Raw genomic sequence first — 18294 nt, forward strand, 5'->3', positions numbered from 1 at the left:
TGTGTGTGTGTGTGTGCTCTGTGTGTTTGAGGGTGTGGGCGATGCTCATTTTCATGTGAAAAGGGCTACAGCTGCTCCGTCCCTCTAAAGAAATTATTCATGCTTTATTCTAATGCCGCTCCCACAGGGTCCACACACACACACACACACACACACAGGGACAGGGAACACCTCTATTATTAGCTCAATCGTGCAACATGGGGGCAAATCTGTTTTCGACAGAACTTAATTTTTGTTATCTGTGGTTTAGAAAGTGAGCAATTATGGCCCCTCAACAAATGCTGACTGACTGGACTTTTGGTCTTATAGCGATAAAATGGAGAAACAAACAAAAACAAGCTCGTAATGACAAGAAATGTTGACATTTTGTACACAGTTTGCAGATATAAGCTGTGTAAAACCCTGTATTTGATGTCTTTTCAGATTGTGAACTTGCTGCCCTGTCTGGAAGATCATCCTCACTGAACCTGGATCAGCTTACTTTGTCTTCTTCATCCCATCAATAGACTGTGAGTAAATATAACATGATTACAAGTGCTCAAGTGGTGTTTTCTAAAAGCACATTCTCAGTGGTCGCAGAATAAATTGGAACTTGTCAGATTAGTGATAATATTTTATTTCAGTTGAGGGTGAACACAAATCAACTTGTTCATCTGGTTTGTCACTCGATATACATCCTTATTTCTGCATTCAACAGCATTAAAAAGTTGAACCACGAAGCACACAAGGCTACATTCTCCCTTCAGATTCATCTTTTTAGTCATAGAAAAGGTTCATTTTTTAATTTTCATTTGAAACATTGCATCAAAACACATACAGGGATTGGGACAGTCATCAGGTACATGTGCCAGATTTCTTTAATTTGTTTAGGTGCTGTAGTTCATCAGAGAAAATTGATTTATTATTATTAATATTCTACTAACTAACCTACTCGACTTACTTCATTTTAAGTATTTTTTACTAAAGGAAAGATTATTTTGCGACTTACGATGACAGTAAATCTGTTATTAGCTCGAACGGCTATTGCTCACAACTAAAACTTGAAAGGCGTCAGAGACGGTGATAACAAATCATTACTATAATCACACACTGAGTGTTTTGATGAATCATTGCTCCACATTGTAACAGAACGCACTGTGAACCAATTAGGCAAGAATGACGAGAACATTTTGACGGTCGTGTTCGCTGACGGTTCCTCTGAACTGGCAGTGAAACCCAGGATAACGGTCAGAGAGCCACTGTGCAGTCTCATCACGTATTACATGTCAGTCTGAGCAGAGGCAGTGATTTGTTGGTATAAAGAGACGAGGGCTTTGTACCAAGTACACTGACACATTACTGATTTCTGTGTGTGTGCTGAACCTTTCACTTCCTGCTGTCTTTTAATCCTTTGTTATCAAATTTCAGATTTCAGTTCTACCTACATCAGGGTCCTCTATTTAAAAAATAATAAATATATCTATATGTATATATAGCTAGAGTTTCGCCCACATCCTCTAACACCATGAAATTTAGGAACAGGCATACGACATACAAATGGTTTGTGATTTTATATGAAATAAATAAATTGTAAAATACAGTTTTGAACTATCCAAAGGCATTCAAATGACAGAATATCTGCTTTAATCTCTTTAAGCCGTACTTTAAATCCCAAACCAGATTTGTAGTACCGGAAACTCTCTTCTTTACAGACTAAACTCTTTTTAAGTCGAATGCTACCATACTTCTTATAGCCAATAAAATATAGCTTTGTTTTGTATAAAGAAGTGAAAAAGAAGAAAACCTTCTGAGATGGATTCCTTTGAATGGTGATTCAGAAACAAACTTCTCTAAATCCTGCACTCTCTCCTTAAACTGGGATTAGCTGATAGTGGTATGCTAACTCTTCATATTTACTATTTAAAGTGTTAAAAATGATTTAACCTCAAATCTTATCTACTTTCTGCCGTAAGACTGGAATAATACTTTGAGAAGATACACAAAAGTGTCTTTTTGGAGCTTTAATACGTAGTCTCACACCTCCCACAGCTCAACAATACGTTACCCAGCCCGAACTGATTGGACGATCCAAATTCCAAAGACAGAAAATATATTAACTTTATATACACACATAAAAGAAACAGCCGTATAAATGTCCCACACTGGTGCATGTTAGTTTGTGGCAGCGGCGGGAAGTGGTGGGGAACCATGGGAATTTCCCTTGGTGACCAAACTTCAATAACTGAAGAGTAATCGATCAACAATTTTGGTAATTGAATAACTGCTTAAGTCGTTTTTCAAACACAATTATCCACCATTTACTGCTGCTGGCTTCTCCACTGTGAGGGTGTGCTGCTTTTTCTCTCTTTTATATGACTGTAAACTGAATATATTTGGGTTTTGTGAGACAAAACAAGATTTTGAAGACATCATTGGACTCTGGGAACCTTTTTCCCACTGTTTAATAATGTTTAATAGACCAAACAATTAATCAAATAATCAAAAAGACAATAATCGTTTCCCTTCTTTCTGTTGTTGTTCACACTGCAGTCAGCTGGACCTCAGTGGCATGTGGTTAAAGAGAACGTAAAGGGAAGGATCACATTTTAGGAATTCATCTTACCTTTCAATAGATAAAGTAACTAGAAGCAACTCGGCCTTTTTAAAATCAAGTATGTGCTTGAAATTGCACAATTTTTTCAGCTTTGATCAGTCACCTCTGGTTGATGAATTCACTTATGGGATGTTGTGTTTATTTTGTTTTGGAGTTGTCCTTCTGCTGTTGGATATTGTGTAACTGCGTCAAGGAAGAACCAAATTTAGAAGAACGCATCGTCCAGTCTGAGACGAGATGTGTCCCGACACACACACACACACACACACAGAAAAACGTGTGGTGTGATGCCTTGTCTTCTGTGTGTGAAAGGCCTCTTGGCAAAGAGGAAGCTGTAAAAAGGGGTTTCACCATGTATGGTCAACTGGACTCTCACTCTCACGCACTCTGTCTCTCTTTCTCTCGGTCTATCTTGAAACTAAGACACAAGCTTCAAACACGCCCACATAGAGTTACACATAACATATACACAAGCAGAGAAGACGAGCGCTCCCTGTAAGGCTAACAATAAGGGTTTCAAACCTTAAACCAGGTCCAGTCTTCCTCCCGTCTCCTTCACCATTAAGAACTTCTTAAAAACTTTCCCACAACTTACATTTAACAACCTCTGATGCATTGTGTTGCTACGGTTTCCCTGAGTGCCGTTAATGGCTACTCTTCCTAAAGCTTTAATATCGGATTTCACAACATGCTGCAGATTTGTGCTGCCAAAATAAATCTTGTTTGAAACTCTCTGGGCTGATGATTTGAAATTGCCTGTCCAACCAGTCCTCCAACCTAAACACCAGATCATTCAACAAATACTAAATCAGTCTTGTGAGGAGATTGTTTTGCCAACCCATGTGAGGATTTTCTGCCACCTCAAGTTCAAGCAGTTCTCTTTATCCAGCAATCTTTTAAATTACTGTTTTTTTGTTTTCATTTAATAACATATGATGAAAAAAACAGGTCAAATCTATGTTTTAAATTTGACTCAATTTCAATCTTTTTTTCCCAATTATTATGGTTTATTGACTTATATAACCTTTCAGCTTTAAGGGATATGAATCATCAAGATACTCAAAGAGATTAGAGAGGTCAGATGCCTTTTACAATCCCTACATTGTCTCGTCTCTGCTGATCTAACTTCCCTGTTTGAAAAATTGTGGAAGAACTGAGCAAAATGTGACCTATTTTAATGCAATTATCATATTGGGCTAGTGAAAGCATGATACACAGATTATCCTTTATTATTGAAACTTGAGAGTGTTTTTTTTAATTGCGGCATTTCAGAATAAAACTTACTTCAAAGCTCCCCCTAATTGCTTTTGTTAATGAGTCTTTAGGCCTGTTTATACCCCTAATAAGCCAAAATCCACTTTGTGAATCCTGGATTGGGGTTTTATGTGTCAGGAGCTGTGGCCCGGATTTACCGTGAGTGTGTGCGTGTGCGTGTGTGTGTGTGTGTGTGCCCCAATTCATGTGACTCACAAACCTACCCATACACTGACACGCCAAGCTAAATTTGGAGCTCCCTTATATGGCAGCTTTTCCCCCTCAGTGAAGTTTCTGTGCTGCCATGGATTCAGAGAGGAGTTACACTTCCTCATGTTTGCTGCTTGTGATATTTTTTTTTATTTTTTGGCATCACTGGACTGTTTTGGCAAGATAGTAAATTCCCAAACGTGCCAAACTACTTAATTGATTTGAGGTGTTAAATCTGCCGTCTGTTGCAGGTCATACACAAAGGGATTTGCGCTGAATGTAAGGCGTTAGGAGGCATGTTTAATTGAAACTTGCTGGAGAGAGGAATGGTTTCATAGTGATTTGACCATGTTTGACCATTTCTGGGTGATAAAAAGTTTGACAGACAAAACTCAGACCAATAACTTAAAATAAAATCAGGAGGTTGATGTCTGTGAACAAAGAATGTGATTTGGAAATGGGATGATGTGTAGAAACTTATTTTTGATAAGGAAAGTTGGAAGCAAGTGCTCGTTTTAAGCCCTCGCAAACCATGGTGTTTTTTTGGCTTTGAGAGTGGAAAATGTGACTCCAGTTGGCTGAGAGACTGGAAATGTTCTTCCAGGTTTGGTAACAAAGACCAGAGATGTACCTAGTCTGGTCATTTTCTTGAGTACATTCATGTTTGCTTATCTGCAATTTATAAAAAAGCTACCAGAACGGGGTAGAAACGTGTGTATGTGGTTGTGAGTTGGAAATCCATAAGCAAGGACGGCAAAACATTACTTAATACACTGAGCACATAATTCAAGGGAAGTGTTAATGCAAAATTTCTAAAATATGCATCTGGTTTTCAGAATAAAAGCAGAAAAGTAATGTAATACAGCAAATATATTGGCATACTGTACCAGCTAATGTATTGAAACTATTATGATGCATGTACGCTTATTTTAGCTGATAAGACTTTCTGTTCCCATCAACATTAATAACCTGATGCACTTGTTGGGAAGTGCCCACCCTTTTTATCCTGAAAGTTAGAGGTTAAATCATTCAGTGAATTAGATTGATAATTTGAACTGATCCAAATCCATGTTGATTGCTTTTTTTATCCGTGCAGTCCATGTTTTCCATTCTTTTCCTATTATATGGCCCTCTGGGGATCTGTAACTGCAAGTTGGACTAAATCTATCCGATCAGCCTGCCGCCAGGAACTCAACACTGGAGACCAAGGGCGCTTTAAAAGGAGAATAACTGTGGGTTTGAACCTGCGACATTTGTCGGCATGTTTTGGCATAAGGAGTGGTATTATAGCAGGAGCTTATGGAAGCTGCTGATGTATCACCATTAGATGAAGCAGAGCCACAATGACTAGGAGCTGCAGTCTTTTATCTGGACTGTGTGTGTGTGTGTGTTGTCCACACGTCATGTGATTTATAAATCTATAGTGAGAGAGAGCTGGAGCCGCACTGACTGGTGTAGCCTTTGATCTACAGGAACAGACCCAACTGCAGCTGTACTATTGTTTGTTACTGTCCCATGTCCCTTTGACTTTAGCTCACCTGTTTCTTTTCCTCATTCGAAGCGTACACTCTAAACTATTCTGTTTACTTCCCCGTGACTCTTCCCATCAGCACAGCACTCAGACAGCTCAGCTAAAAAGCCCTACAGGCTGATGGGTGTTTGTGCAGGCCCCCCCTCCCATCTAATCACAAACGTGTGTGTCTTCTTGTGTTTGTCTCCAACCCCGCTGTCAGAGCTCATGTTGTTCCGTGAATATTGAATAATGCACAAACAACTCGATACTCCCTCCAGAGAGGTGGCAGGTATGTCGCCTGCTCAGTTATCTAGAAGTCTTACTCGTCTCGTCTTGCAGTCTTTACATCTTTGTCTCTTTTATTCATCCTCTGCCTCCGCCTGATGATGTGTCCTCTACTTTGCTATCCCCTGCATACATTTCAGTTCTGCCAAAGGAGGTTTCCATTACTCTGTCTGATATGAATCCAACACTTACAGAGATTGAGCCTCAAGTCAAAATCTTTCCTGTTTGTGTGCAGGTGTGACAGGAATACGACGTTCCAGATAAATATTTAATTAAATGTCAACTTGTAGACCTGTAGGAACAAGCACTTTAAAGCATCAGTAGACAATAGTTGCACAGATCCTGCGTGTAGAGAAATCTAAACTTTCATGCGAACAGGTAGATGCTCCTCCATCCAGAAAGGACTTCAGGTAGTGCTCCAGATGTTTGCATCAACAGATGTAGGGCACGTGTATCTGAGCTGACCAAAGTGGGCCATATCAGGCATTGCCAAGAGATCAGCATTGGACCACATATCAGGAAGTAGGCCGCCAACTATTAACCCAGAACCACAATTAAAATGAGATCACTCTGTGGGCCTATTTGTAAAAGATATATAGTTTAGAGTCCAGTTTTTAACAGTCTGGATGTTTAGTTTCAAGTAAATTGTCTGAATTTACGTTGTGTTTTTCTACAACAGCTCATGAGGCGTATGCTGTAATGTTAACCTAAACCTGAATCACTGAAACACATTTTTCTACAATAAATAGAGCATAATTCTACCAAAATAGACCACAGAGATCTCCTTTTGTGTATTGTCTAAGTAGACCATGGTGCCTCTCCATTTGAGCCAGCTACTGTCCCTTGCGCTTGCTGCGTAGCTGCAAATAGGCTAATTGGTCTTTAGCAAAATGGGACAGCGGGAACGAAAGCAGGAGAGACGGCAAAGAATGGGACAGCTGCTCATCCAGAGGCTAAAGCCTTCAGGGAAACAGATCCCAAAAGAGACAAAATGGGGAGGAAACAGCAAAAATAAATGATAGATTTGGGGAGCACAAGACAATAAACTCCCAGATCTAGGAGGGCAAGAGAATGTAGAACACTTGAGAGGCGGCAGATGGACATAAAGGAAAGGAAGAAGAGAAGAAAAAAATCTAAAAACCTGGAGGACCTAAGGAAACACCTACAGTCTCTTAGCAACATCAACATATGATGATTCTTGCACTTCTAGCGAGCATAAAAATGCTAATTTGTAGGTTTTTAAGTGGGTTGACACACAGATAAACACTCTTGCTTTCCCATATACGCCAACACATACTGTACACTGATATATGTGCATGTTTATATACAGCAAAACGTGCACACACAGACACAGCTCTGTAGCATGCCAACAGACGCATGCCTCTGTCTTTTACAGTCTCTCTCTATTTATCTACCGTATACGTTACATTATACTCACAGCGGTGAGTTAAAGGCTGCTTTCTGTCCTCTCACAGGATGCATTACTGACAGATTTTAGAACTTATTTATCAGTTTGAAGACTTAGTTAATGACCGTCCTCCACTGCCTGTTTTATAGAGTCTGATGTGTTTTGCTGGACATTTTTGTATTCATACATGCGTTTGCAGCATGAGTGATATATAGATAAATACTGTGGTTGTACAAGGGGTTTTTAACCTCTTTAACCCTGATTACACCGCTCTGTCACAGTGTCTCTCAGTTTATTTTCCTTTGTGCATAACATGTGAAGATTGAGATATTGAGCATACTTTGTATCTCTATCTGCTACTGCAGCTTTTACATTAGTCAAAAATGTTGCTAGGTCCGACAGTGTGATTCCTTTTTCTGTCATTTAAGATGCAAAGATGATGAAAACAATACCCTGTTGGGCTCCACAGAGGTTTGTGTAGAATATGAGCACAGAATAAGAACATAAAATAATGAGAAACAGAACTTAAGCTGCTGACTGTGTAGGTGGCAGATGTGAGTAAAGATTGGGTTACGTGACCTTGTAAGTTGCAGTTGATACTTTCTTTCTTGTCTGCTTTGTGTTTTTGTCTCTTGCTGGCTTTGTACCTTGTCTCACTTTCTTTACCCTGTTCCTTATTTCTGTTCTCCTCAGGTTTCCCCTGTTGCTCCTGTTGTAGGCGTTCAAATGGCACATTAGCATCACTGACTACGTGAATTCATTGGAATTCATATGCGGTTGGAGCCACACTTGGTTTTATTTTTATTTCTTGCCAATACAGTAATAATACTGTATGTTGACTTTCATTCCACTGAAGCCTTTTAATATATGATCCATTTTGTGTATAGTTCCTATAAACAGGGCCTTTCACTTTCACTCTAACTAGCATATAAATACCTCAAAAAAATGTGTTAAATATGATATTTTTGTTTGATGTTTTAGATTAGATTTCTCTCAGGTTTTCTTTGTCTATTTGTGCAAATCATACTTCTTTTTTCTGATTTATTTTCTTTTGCTTTATGATTTAAATGTACAAATATACAAAAAAGAATAATTAACTCCTGCCATACTGATACTGAATTTTTGATGCCAAAGAGTGAAGGAGGAGGGAAGTGTTGCTGCCTGGCACTGTTGTTTAACGTCTCTTGATACATTTCAAGATACTTAGGGAATTAAGCAAATGTTGACCTGAAGAAACAATGTGAAAACCTGTTAAATTTAATTTAAAAATATGTTATTTTAATCCAACCTCCCTCCCTCTCTTCTTCTCTCGTTCCATTTAGAGAGGTGAACCGCTTTCTAGAGCAACCGTGTATCCACGCAGAAAGAGGGGCACATCACATGGGAGTGCGTGACTGTGTGTGTGAGGGTGTGTGTTCAGGCCTCCTGCCGTCGCCCGCTCTTCCCGGACAGGCATGGCGGGGGGCAGAGAGCGCGGCTCCCGGATACAGAGGCCGTGGTCGGTGTACAGGGCCAACACATTCGAGCTGTCCAACGAGATGATCGGCTTGGCTCTCGCAGGTGAGGGGAAGTTGATTCTCCGCAGAGGTTTTCTGAAAAATAAAAACAGACATATGAAAAACAATACTTGATTTCAAAATGCAAAAATAAATTATTTATACATTAAACAAGCTGTATTGAGAAACATCAATTTACCAGCATTTCCAGTATGAATTAATCTGCCCATTGATTGATTGTTTGGTCTGTATAAAATGTCTTCAAGGGTCTTGTTTTGTTTGGATAACAGTCCAAAACCCAAACCGATTCCATTAACAATGATATGAAACATGGGAAAGCAGCAAATCCTCTTAAAAGAGAAGCTGAAACCAGATTTCTAGCTTAAAAATAACTAAAACTATCTATAAATATCAGAGTAGTTGCAGATCATTTCCTCGATCGACCGATTAATTAATCAACTAATAATTTCAGCTCTACTCATGATTTCTCTTTGTCTTTTTGTTTGTTTCCCTACCGTCTTAATTTGAATATGTTGTTAATAGAATCTTTTATATGTTTTTTTATTTTAGATCATTTCTAACATGTTTTGTGTGTGTGTGTCTCTACATCCAAGAAGTGCTGTACAGCCTATAAATCTCAGTAAGCAATACACTTAATAAATACAGCATAATAATCAATATTTAACACAGCAACACAAGAGATGCCCAGTATAAATACAGCAGGCCATAAATGTTAGCCACTTGCAGCACCACTAAAACTAAAATTAAACACTGACACAAACTCTCTGCTGGCAGTGTGTTATACTTGTGTGGGAGCCAATAGCCTCTTCAACCACAGTTGCCCTAAAGCAGACCATAATGAAGCCTGAGGGCTTCTCATCATCTGTCATACATACACAACATATCACACTGAGAATCCGTTGAGATTACAGTTTGTTTTAGCTTCTGCAGTGATTATTAGACCTCAGAGGGAAAGAGGTCAAACTGTAAAATGTTAAAGGTCCAGTGTGTAACATTTAGGAAGATCTATTTCTTAATATTCATATAACATTCATCAGTGTATAATCACCTGAAGATAAGAATAAGTGTTTTTGTTACCTTAGAACGAGATGTTTTTATCTACACAAATCACAGAAAGTCTTAAATTTAACTTTGTAAAGCCTGCAGAAACACCAGAAGAACATACTACCCTCTGGTCTGTCCATTGGTTTTACCTCACTTCCACCCTGAATTAACATGTTCAGGGTGTTCAGGGATTCTCAGTTTTGATATTATTGTTTTCTAAATACATTTTTAAGCTCTGCTTTTCAATTAAATGTATAAAAAAAGGACGACCACAACACCATAATTCGAAAAACTAGTGGAAGAAGTAGCAGTAGCACAGATTAAACTAAAGTTATCGCATAATGTTGTTGTAAAAAGTGCAATGTTTGCTTCAGTTAAAGTACAAAATAGCATAAAATGTAAATACTAAAGTAATGTAAAAGTACCTCCAAATTGCAGTTAGGTGTCTCATGCAGTTTGGAAATTGATATTTTTGATGTGCTGCGGTTGTTTTCTTGTGATATCTAATGCTTGTTGGGACTCGCTGGTTGTTTCCAGGAAACAGTCAGGACCCAGATGAGCCTGTGATTGAGTTCAGCGTGGGTGAGTAACATTCAAAATCAATCCATCCAGAGCAACTCATCAATAATTCATTGGTCATTCGTGAACATAATAGTGCATATTTTATTGTCTTTCAAAAGAATCATCTTTGGACGATTTGTTATAAAAGTGAAAATAATAAGCTATATAGTGAGATAGATAGAGAGAACTGTGATGTATTAGAGGATTAGGAGGGTTTCAGATGCCTCTTGGCTCATTTAGTGTCAACTAGTGTGTTTTGCATCCAGCCTGCACAGACCTGCTGACTCCTGCTTTGGATCGAAAACCCAACAGCTTTGTAGCAGTGAGCTGCACAACACCACCGCAGGCCTTCTGGACCAAACACGCCCAGACTGAAGTCATCGAGGTCAGATTCTCTAGACTCTGTCCATCTCTTATGATACGACATCAACTGTCACATCAGGCAAAGACTGATTGTTTTGCCTCTAATTCTACATTTAAAACACAGATTATTTAAAATGTCAAAACCCTGTAAAATAACAAAATGAGAGTTTTCTCCTGAAGTTTGATGAGTACAAAGGAACTTTTTAAACCATCAATCACCATTTACCCGGAAGACGTGTCGCTTAAGCTGATCATCTTCTCAAGTGTTAATGAAACCGGTCATGTCATTGAGGTCATGCTGATTCACTGCCTCCGTCCACAGGGCACCAGTAACCCCATCTTCCTCAGCAGCATCGCCTTCTTCCAGGAGTCCAACATCAACCAGCAGACGCAGGTGAAACTGGCCGTCTACGACGTCAAGGACCGCTCGCAGGGCACGGTACGATGCAGCGCACTGATCACTAAACGTCTCTTTTTATTCTGACAAACACTGTCTAAGCTTCTGTTCTCTAGAGTTAAGAAGAAATAAAGAAATAACATATCATTCATATTGTGTCTTTAGATGTATATGTTGGGCTCAGCACTTTTTCCTGTGAAGGAGTTGTTGCAAGAGAAAAGCCACAGATTACAGCTGGAACTAAGGTAACATACACACACACACACATTCACACACACACACTCTCTCTCTCCAGCTTCTTCCTGCTGTATTAAAAAGTAAAGTTTATTCATTTAATACAGTCATACATAAAGTCTAGTCTTGCTGAGATGTAACCCACGTCTTTTAGCTACTTAATAACAGTATGTTCAACAGTATGTTAATACTGGGGTGATGATGTTTCTCTCAGTAGATCATTCTGTTCTTTGTCATACTATAAACAGTTTTTTCCTACTTGACACTTTTGCATCTTAAAAAGTGGTCTATAAGAAAAGGTGGTTTACATTTGTGATCCCCAAGATTAAACCTAGGTCTATTAAACTGTCAACCACAGGTGCTAAAGATCCAAAGAATGTACAACATGCTCTACATGTTAAAAAAAAAAAATACAGGAAATCTGTTTTTATATACAGGAAATATTCAACACAAACATATGTTCTACCTTCCTTCCTTCCTTTGCTTTAAATATTATTCCTGTGCAAACAAACAGTTTAGTTTGCAAGAATAAAAGGATGTAAAATAAGATTTTTGGTAGATTTTTTAAAGTTAAGGTTTTTGTAAGGTTTTTCTGCTTTATATAATTGTAAATTGAATATCATCAGGGGGTTTTTCACAGTTTTAATCTGGTATTTTATAGACTAAACCATGAATTCAAAACTATTTACAGATTAATGGATAATATAGATAATTGTTAGTTAAAGCAGTAATACATTCATATAAACAAAAAAGGAAGTAAATGTGTTCCATTCGACAGATCAGCGGAGAACCAGCGGGTGGGGAACGTCACCATAGCTGCCTGGCAGATGGAGGAGAGAGCGGATCAGAGGATGTCAGTCGGCCGGCTGCCAGACAGCATCAACGGGCGGGTAAGAGGTGCTGGGAGGGACACGGTCCTCTGGGAGCATTTGGTTAAAGATTTATAATGCAAACATTGTGAATAAAGGAAGGAAGTGATGTAGGGAGTTACATTGTTACATAAAAGGTATGAAAAGTATTTTATATTGTAGGTGTGAGTTCATTTCAAATTTTATGTGTATGCCGTTGATTTGGATATTTATTATATAGTGAGTCAGTTTTCCAGCAAATGAAAGCCACTCTAACCCAATGTAAAAGAAAACTATTCATGTGTGTCTCTGGTGCTTCCTGTTCGTCTGTGTCTATGTATAGTGCTGTATAATTCAGCAAAACTCACTTAACCTGCTTTATGTCATAATAAACATGTCACACGGCCTCACAGGGCAGTAAAATGCTTCATCGTAGCGGATTTGTCTTTGTGTGGGAGCACTGTCAGCATGGTTTAGAGTGTGGCGTAGGTGAGTGTAGGCCTGAAAGAGTGGACAGGCAGGTGGAGGTGGTTGTTAACTCCCTGTGTGTCCTGTAGACAATGCTGCCTGTTGATGAGAGCCTCACCGAGTCGATGGGAGTCCGAATCAAGTACGCCTCGCTATGCAAAGACACCCTGCTGCGCTCAGGTATGACACCTCCCTTCATCCTTGTGAGTTAATGGATCCATTGTCTTGTGTTTTCCTTTTTCAAAAATAGTATATTTCGATGGAATTTACATGAATGAGTTCATTAAGTTTCAGTTAAGTTTGCATCCATAGCTTTTTATGCTTTCACAGAAGAATTCAGAAGAATCCTAAAGTCTGTGGCTTTAAGTCTTGTCTGCTTTTTTAATTGTTTTACATATGTAGCTGTCTTCAATAAAAATATCTCACTTACTGCTGGCTTATTTTGTGCCTAGTATGAAGTTAGAAGAAGCATTCTTTGCATAATCTGTACAATATTGCACCTTGGAAATATTATTTCATCATAATATGAAAAGATCTCTTCAACAACACCCATACAATAATCCCACATTGACCAGAAGTTAAAGAATTAGGGAATGAGTGAAATAGATGAGGACATAAATATTGATCATTTAATGAAAGCAAACATTTTTATGATCCAGGAAATAAAGTGTCCCTTCACCTGTTTTCCTCCATTTCCCATCCTCCACCTCTCTTACCCGGCTGGCTCCATGTTTACCAATACATCAGACCGTGAATCATATTATGAAGTATTGTGTATTGATTGTCACCCACTAAGAGGGAGGGATCTGCTTACCTCGGAGATCTCTTGCCGATCCAAAAATAACACAAGGGTTACAGTAACATTAATAATGTGCATTATAGGCAGGCATCCTTTTTGTTTAAGCGTCTGGCAAAAGGTGAAAACTGCAGTGTCACAGAATACAACTAACCAGGGTATCATGTTCTCCTCATTTAGTTTTTTTGTTTTACTACTTGCATATATGTTTCTGCTGTTTGATTTTATTTAGTTTGGCTTATCTTTTTCTAATGTTATAACACATTTTTTATGACTATTTCTTCTTATTGTGTGTGATAGTTATATCACTCTATATGGTTAAATTGCTATAACTAACCTGATACATCAGTTCAGTTCATGCATGTCATACTCCTAAAACTAAACAGAAAATAGAACTTTATTAAGAACAGCTATCAACAAATATCACATAATTTAAAATGAACTTAATGCTAAACCTAAAAAAAAGAACTGAAAAGTCTGATTAAAGCAACCAAATCCACTGAACTGAATTCAACTGAATTTTCTGTGGTTTCAGTGTTCGGAGGCACAATGTCTAGGATGTACCGCTTCCCAACTACTGGTGGGAACCACCTACGGGTGCTGGAGCAAATGGCTGAGAGCGTCCTTTCATTGAACATTCCCCGACAGTTTGTCAAACTGCTGCTGGAGGAGGACGCAGCCAGGTACATACACACATCTCTAACTTTTAACTTGAGCATGTCAGAACAAAACAACTGGGCACCACTGCCCATCAGGCTCCATTGACAAAGCCAGGAATTTTACTGTACCTCGAAGATAATTGTAAAACAGTCCGGTAATTTTACCTTTCAGATCATCGTAATTTCATTCAAACTGGACAGAGACAAAATAAAACTAAACAAAACAGTCTTTGTTAGTCTTTCCACTGTTCCAACAATCCCCAACTCTGGTTTGGTAGAAATAAATCTTAATTCACCTGCGTGGATGAGAATAACAACAGTTTCACTCACTATCCTTAAAGTCAACAGTTGCACATAGAGGGACTTACAAATGCTCGGGAATCAACACAGGGAGAGGGGGTGTGACGTCATTCTCTGCTCAGGAAGCCATAACTCCATAACTCCACTATATATTTGCTATATTAGTGCTCTAAATCTTATATATTTCTCTCTCTATATATATAACCCTTAACAACTATTTTCTGTCTCCAGGGTGTGTGAGCTGGAGGAGCTGGGAGAGTTATCCCCCTGTTGGGAGAATCTGCGGCGACAGATTGTTTCTCAGTACCAGAACATAATACTCGCATACCAGGAAACGCTGACAGACCTCAACGACTACAGAGGTTAGTGTTCACAGAGGTTTCTTAATGACCATCACATACAGTAAGTTTTTAAAACAAGCTCCAACAAAGTTTCCTGTTCTGTTTGTCATATACAATTATTTTGCCCCGTTCTTCTCTCGCTTTCTTCCCACTCCACATCAGGTCCATCGTTCAAAGCCAGTAACCTGAAGGCAGAGAGGAAGCTTGAGTTCATGCCAACCAACCTACACGTTCAGAGGATGAGGGTGCAGGACGAGCTAGGCTTTGGTGAGACATAAGAATGACCATATGAACACTCGATGATACCCAAACACTCACACTTTATCAGCCCATAAATTATTCATTCGAAACACCTCTGGTTCTCTCCCTATCCAGAACACACATATGATGTGGTAACAATCGGAGCTCCAGCGGCTCACTGCCAAGGTTTTAAAAACAGCGGTTTGAGGAAACTCATCCAAAAGTTTGAGGAGGCAAAGAAGCAGTAAGTTGAAAACAGACCAAAAATGGCCATCTCATTGGGGAAAAAAAGATAAACATTTGCATGTTTTGTTTTTTCCCTCAATCACAGTGATATCTGCTCTCGTCTTCCTTTTTTATTCATTATTTTACTTATATTATTTGAAATAGTTGAAACAGATTTGAAATTATTTTGTGTGAAAGATGTATCTATTTTGATTTGGCTGCCCTGAAGTCAGTTTTACATTGAAAAAAAAAAGAATGCATTGTTTCAATTGCATTAATTCTGCAGTTCAGTTCTATGGCTTCCTCTTAATTTTGTTTTTGTTACTTTTTTGATCAGCGTATATGAGGAGGGATGGTGAGTTGTTGCACTGCTTTGCTTGTTTTCATTTGTTCGTACACTTTTTGCCTCTCACTGCCTTGTATCACCACAAAAACATACTTTCACTGTTTCTTTGAGTTGTACACAAATTCTAATGATTTCCAAGCATTGTGGATGAACTGGTGAGCAGGTTTAGGGTGAAGGAATGTGATTTGCAAACACTTGCTCTCATAAGACATCACATAGCTTGTGTAAACGGCAACACATAATGACACGTGATGCATTTGGTATTAACAGTGTTGTGTTTGAAAGAAACTAAAATGTATGCTGTCCTCAACCAAGCACACTTGCGTATGAAACCCAGATATTTTATAACGCAATACACCAAGTTTGTTGCAATACCGCTCATTCTGTAAATTCAGTCATAGCTGTTTTCGATTAAAAACATGCTGACTTTAAAGTATTGACAAGAACTAAAATTCTATCTGAATTTCTAAAGTGAACGGTATCACCACCAGTCCTGTTTATTAAAGTCAGTCTAATGTTGTCTTTGTGTTTACCTGTAGCATTTTCCTAAGCCACTATTATTGTTGAGAACAGGCATGTGCATGCAAATGCTATGTTATTAACAAATAGTATTTGTAAGGCATATAAAAGGTCAAATAACAATTCTTCCCCTCATTTTTAAATCTATTCAAAAATCTATAGCCCTTAGATGGAGGCTCTAAGAGTCAACAGTAATCATTATGAGGATATAAGAGAGTGTCGTCAGCATACGTTCGGATACAGACATGTTGCTAAAGCCACATGTCTCTGCTTTCTGTAGCAGCGCACTGTCTAGCTCACAGTCCATCGTCTACATACCCCAGGACATCGTCCGGGCCAAAGAGATCATCGCCCACATCAACACACTGAAGACTCAGGTCAGCTACTATGCCGAGAGGCTTTCCCGAGCCGCCAAGGATCGATCTGCTAGCGGACTGGAGAGGACACTTGCCATTCTGGCTGATAAGGTATTTTGCTTTAACACCATTTAGCATACAAAAGGACTTCTGTTTGGGAATGTTTTTTTGGACTTCCTCATTAGATATATAAAGATTATCCTTTTCCTCTCTATCTCAGACTCGTCAGTTGGTGACCGTATGCGACTGTAAGCTGCTGGCTTCAGCCATTCAGGCCCTGAACGCAGCACGGCCTGAGTACATCGCCTCCAAAGCGTCTCCCTCCGCTGACTCAGAACAAGTAGTCCTCCGTAACGACCAGGACACACTGCTCGCCAAGTGGAGCGGTCGCAACAGCCGATCCTCGCTGCATGTTGACTGGCATGAAGAGGAGTGGGTCAGTTAATGAGTTAGTTGGAATCATCAAAACTGGCTGAAAAGGATTTATATCAGTTTTTGTGCTATCTGATGTCATTCTGATGACACAAAGTAGATGTAAACTTATTAGTTTCATGTCGTTCATTTTGAATTTTTTCATTTAAAGATTCTTGGCTATAGTCTGTAATACAAATGTTAAAAATGTTGGGAAGAAGACTTAAACATTTCACAGATTCCCCTCTGAAAGGTATTATAAACAAATGTATCTTAAGATTCCAGATAAAGGTTAAGATTTTAAGATTTTGTTTTTTTAATACATGAATATTTTTTATACAAGCAATAAATTAGTGAATATAAGCAAAAGACATCGCTGAAGAAGACTGTGAGATGTGTTAGTAAGTGGATCTTTGTACTTTGTACAAGATGTATATTTATAAATGACAATATTTGAGTTCATTAATATTGTTCAGTGTAAATTTAGCCTGGTTATTGTATTTATAAAGTTGTATTCCCAGAAAATGTACAATAACAAAATTATTACAAATTATATCTTTACTTCCAGGCAGCCTCAGGAGAGAGTTTGTGGTTATGTAATGAGGTCAGAGTTCTACATTCGCTTGCATTACATAATTCTTTGTTAGGCAAAATTGTGGCATGCTCACTGATTTGCATACTGATCCGATTCGTCTCATCTCTCGTGCAAATTATCTGCCCTCTGGCTAAGTTCTCTTCCCTGCTGTAATTTCTCTTTTAGCTCCACAGCCATTTATTACTTAGCTCTGAAAAATTGACTACATTGGCGCGTGTCTGTGTCCTTTCAGGAGAAAGTTTGGCTGAATGTGGATAAGTCTCTGGAGTGCATCATCCAGCGTGTTGACAAGCTGCTTCAGAAGGAGAGGAGACCCAGCATCAGCAGTCAGGACAGTACACAGATTGACCTGCAGGGAGGCGCCACTAAGAAAGGTAACACACACAAAATGATACTTTTTTTCTTTGTTCTTTGCTGGTTTTTTTTACATTTTATTGTAGAAATGTGAAAAATAATTCATGTTTGGGCAGAAATCTCATGTAGCAATCTTCTGTTACATGAGATTTCTTTGGAGTGCCCTTTGTTTCATTTGCCATTAATGTGAGAGAACATGTATTTATTTATTTTTTCTAGATCGCAGTTGACTGTTTTGGGCTGAAAATAAGTTTTATATAGACCAAAATGTTCTCTCAAGTCACTAACGTAGGTATTATTTGCAGTTCATGGTCACATTTTACAACAGCCATACAAACTAACATTATGCTTACAATTTCACTTTGCTTGCACCTTATTTTTAATTTGTGTTAATTATTTTTGTTCTCTTTGTTGACCCCTTTAACATTAGCAAAATAAATGATGTTGGAGACTAAAA

The 18294-nt window shown here is 38.6% G+C and overlaps 1 protein-coding gene across 8 annotated transcripts in view; it reads left to right on the forward strand.

Moving 5' to 3' along the window:
* The window catches only part of LOC118339882 (inositol polyphosphate-4-phosphatase type I A-like), a 39453-nt gene that overhangs the window by 3938 nt on the left and 17221 nt on the right, over positions 1–18294 (forward strand). For 7 of the 8 annotated variants that reach the window (XM_035677681.1, XM_035677685.1, XM_035677686.1 and 4 more), the window contains exons 2-17: positions 424–509; positions 8586–8823; positions 10362–10406; positions 10652–10770; positions 11071–11187; positions 11311–11390; positions 12158–12269; positions 12785–12875; positions 14027–14174; positions 14682–14812; positions 14954–15058; positions 15167–15275; positions 15594–15611; positions 16402–16588; positions 16698–16913; positions 17716–17857. In XM_035677681.1, the coding sequence (XP_035533574.1) occupies positions 8718–8823; positions 10362–10406; positions 10652–10770; positions 11071–11187; positions 11311–11390; positions 12158–12269; positions 12785–12875; positions 14027–14174; positions 14682–14812; positions 14954–15058; positions 15167–15275; positions 15594–15611; positions 16402–16588; positions 16698–16913; positions 17716–17857 (1726 nt within the window). In that variant the 5' untranslated portion in view covers positions 424–509; positions 8586–8717. The remainder of the gene's footprint in view (positions 1–423; positions 510–8585; positions 8824–10361; positions 10407–10651; positions 10771–11070; positions 11188–11310; positions 11391–12157; positions 12270–12784; positions 12876–14026; positions 14175–14681; positions 14813–14953; positions 15059–15166; positions 15276–15593; positions 15612–16401; positions 16589–16697; positions 16914–17715; positions 17858–18294) is intronic. The other variant, XM_035677682.1, reaches the window with a different exon arrangement.

Source organism: Morone saxatilis, unplaced genomic scaffold (genome assembly GCF_004916995.1).
Source record: "Morone saxatilis isolate NCDOM2014 unplaced genomic scaffold, NCSU_SB_2.0 Contig6, whole genome shotgun sequence".
NCBI lineage: Eukaryota > Metazoa > Chordata > Actinopteri > Moronidae > Morone > Morone saxatilis.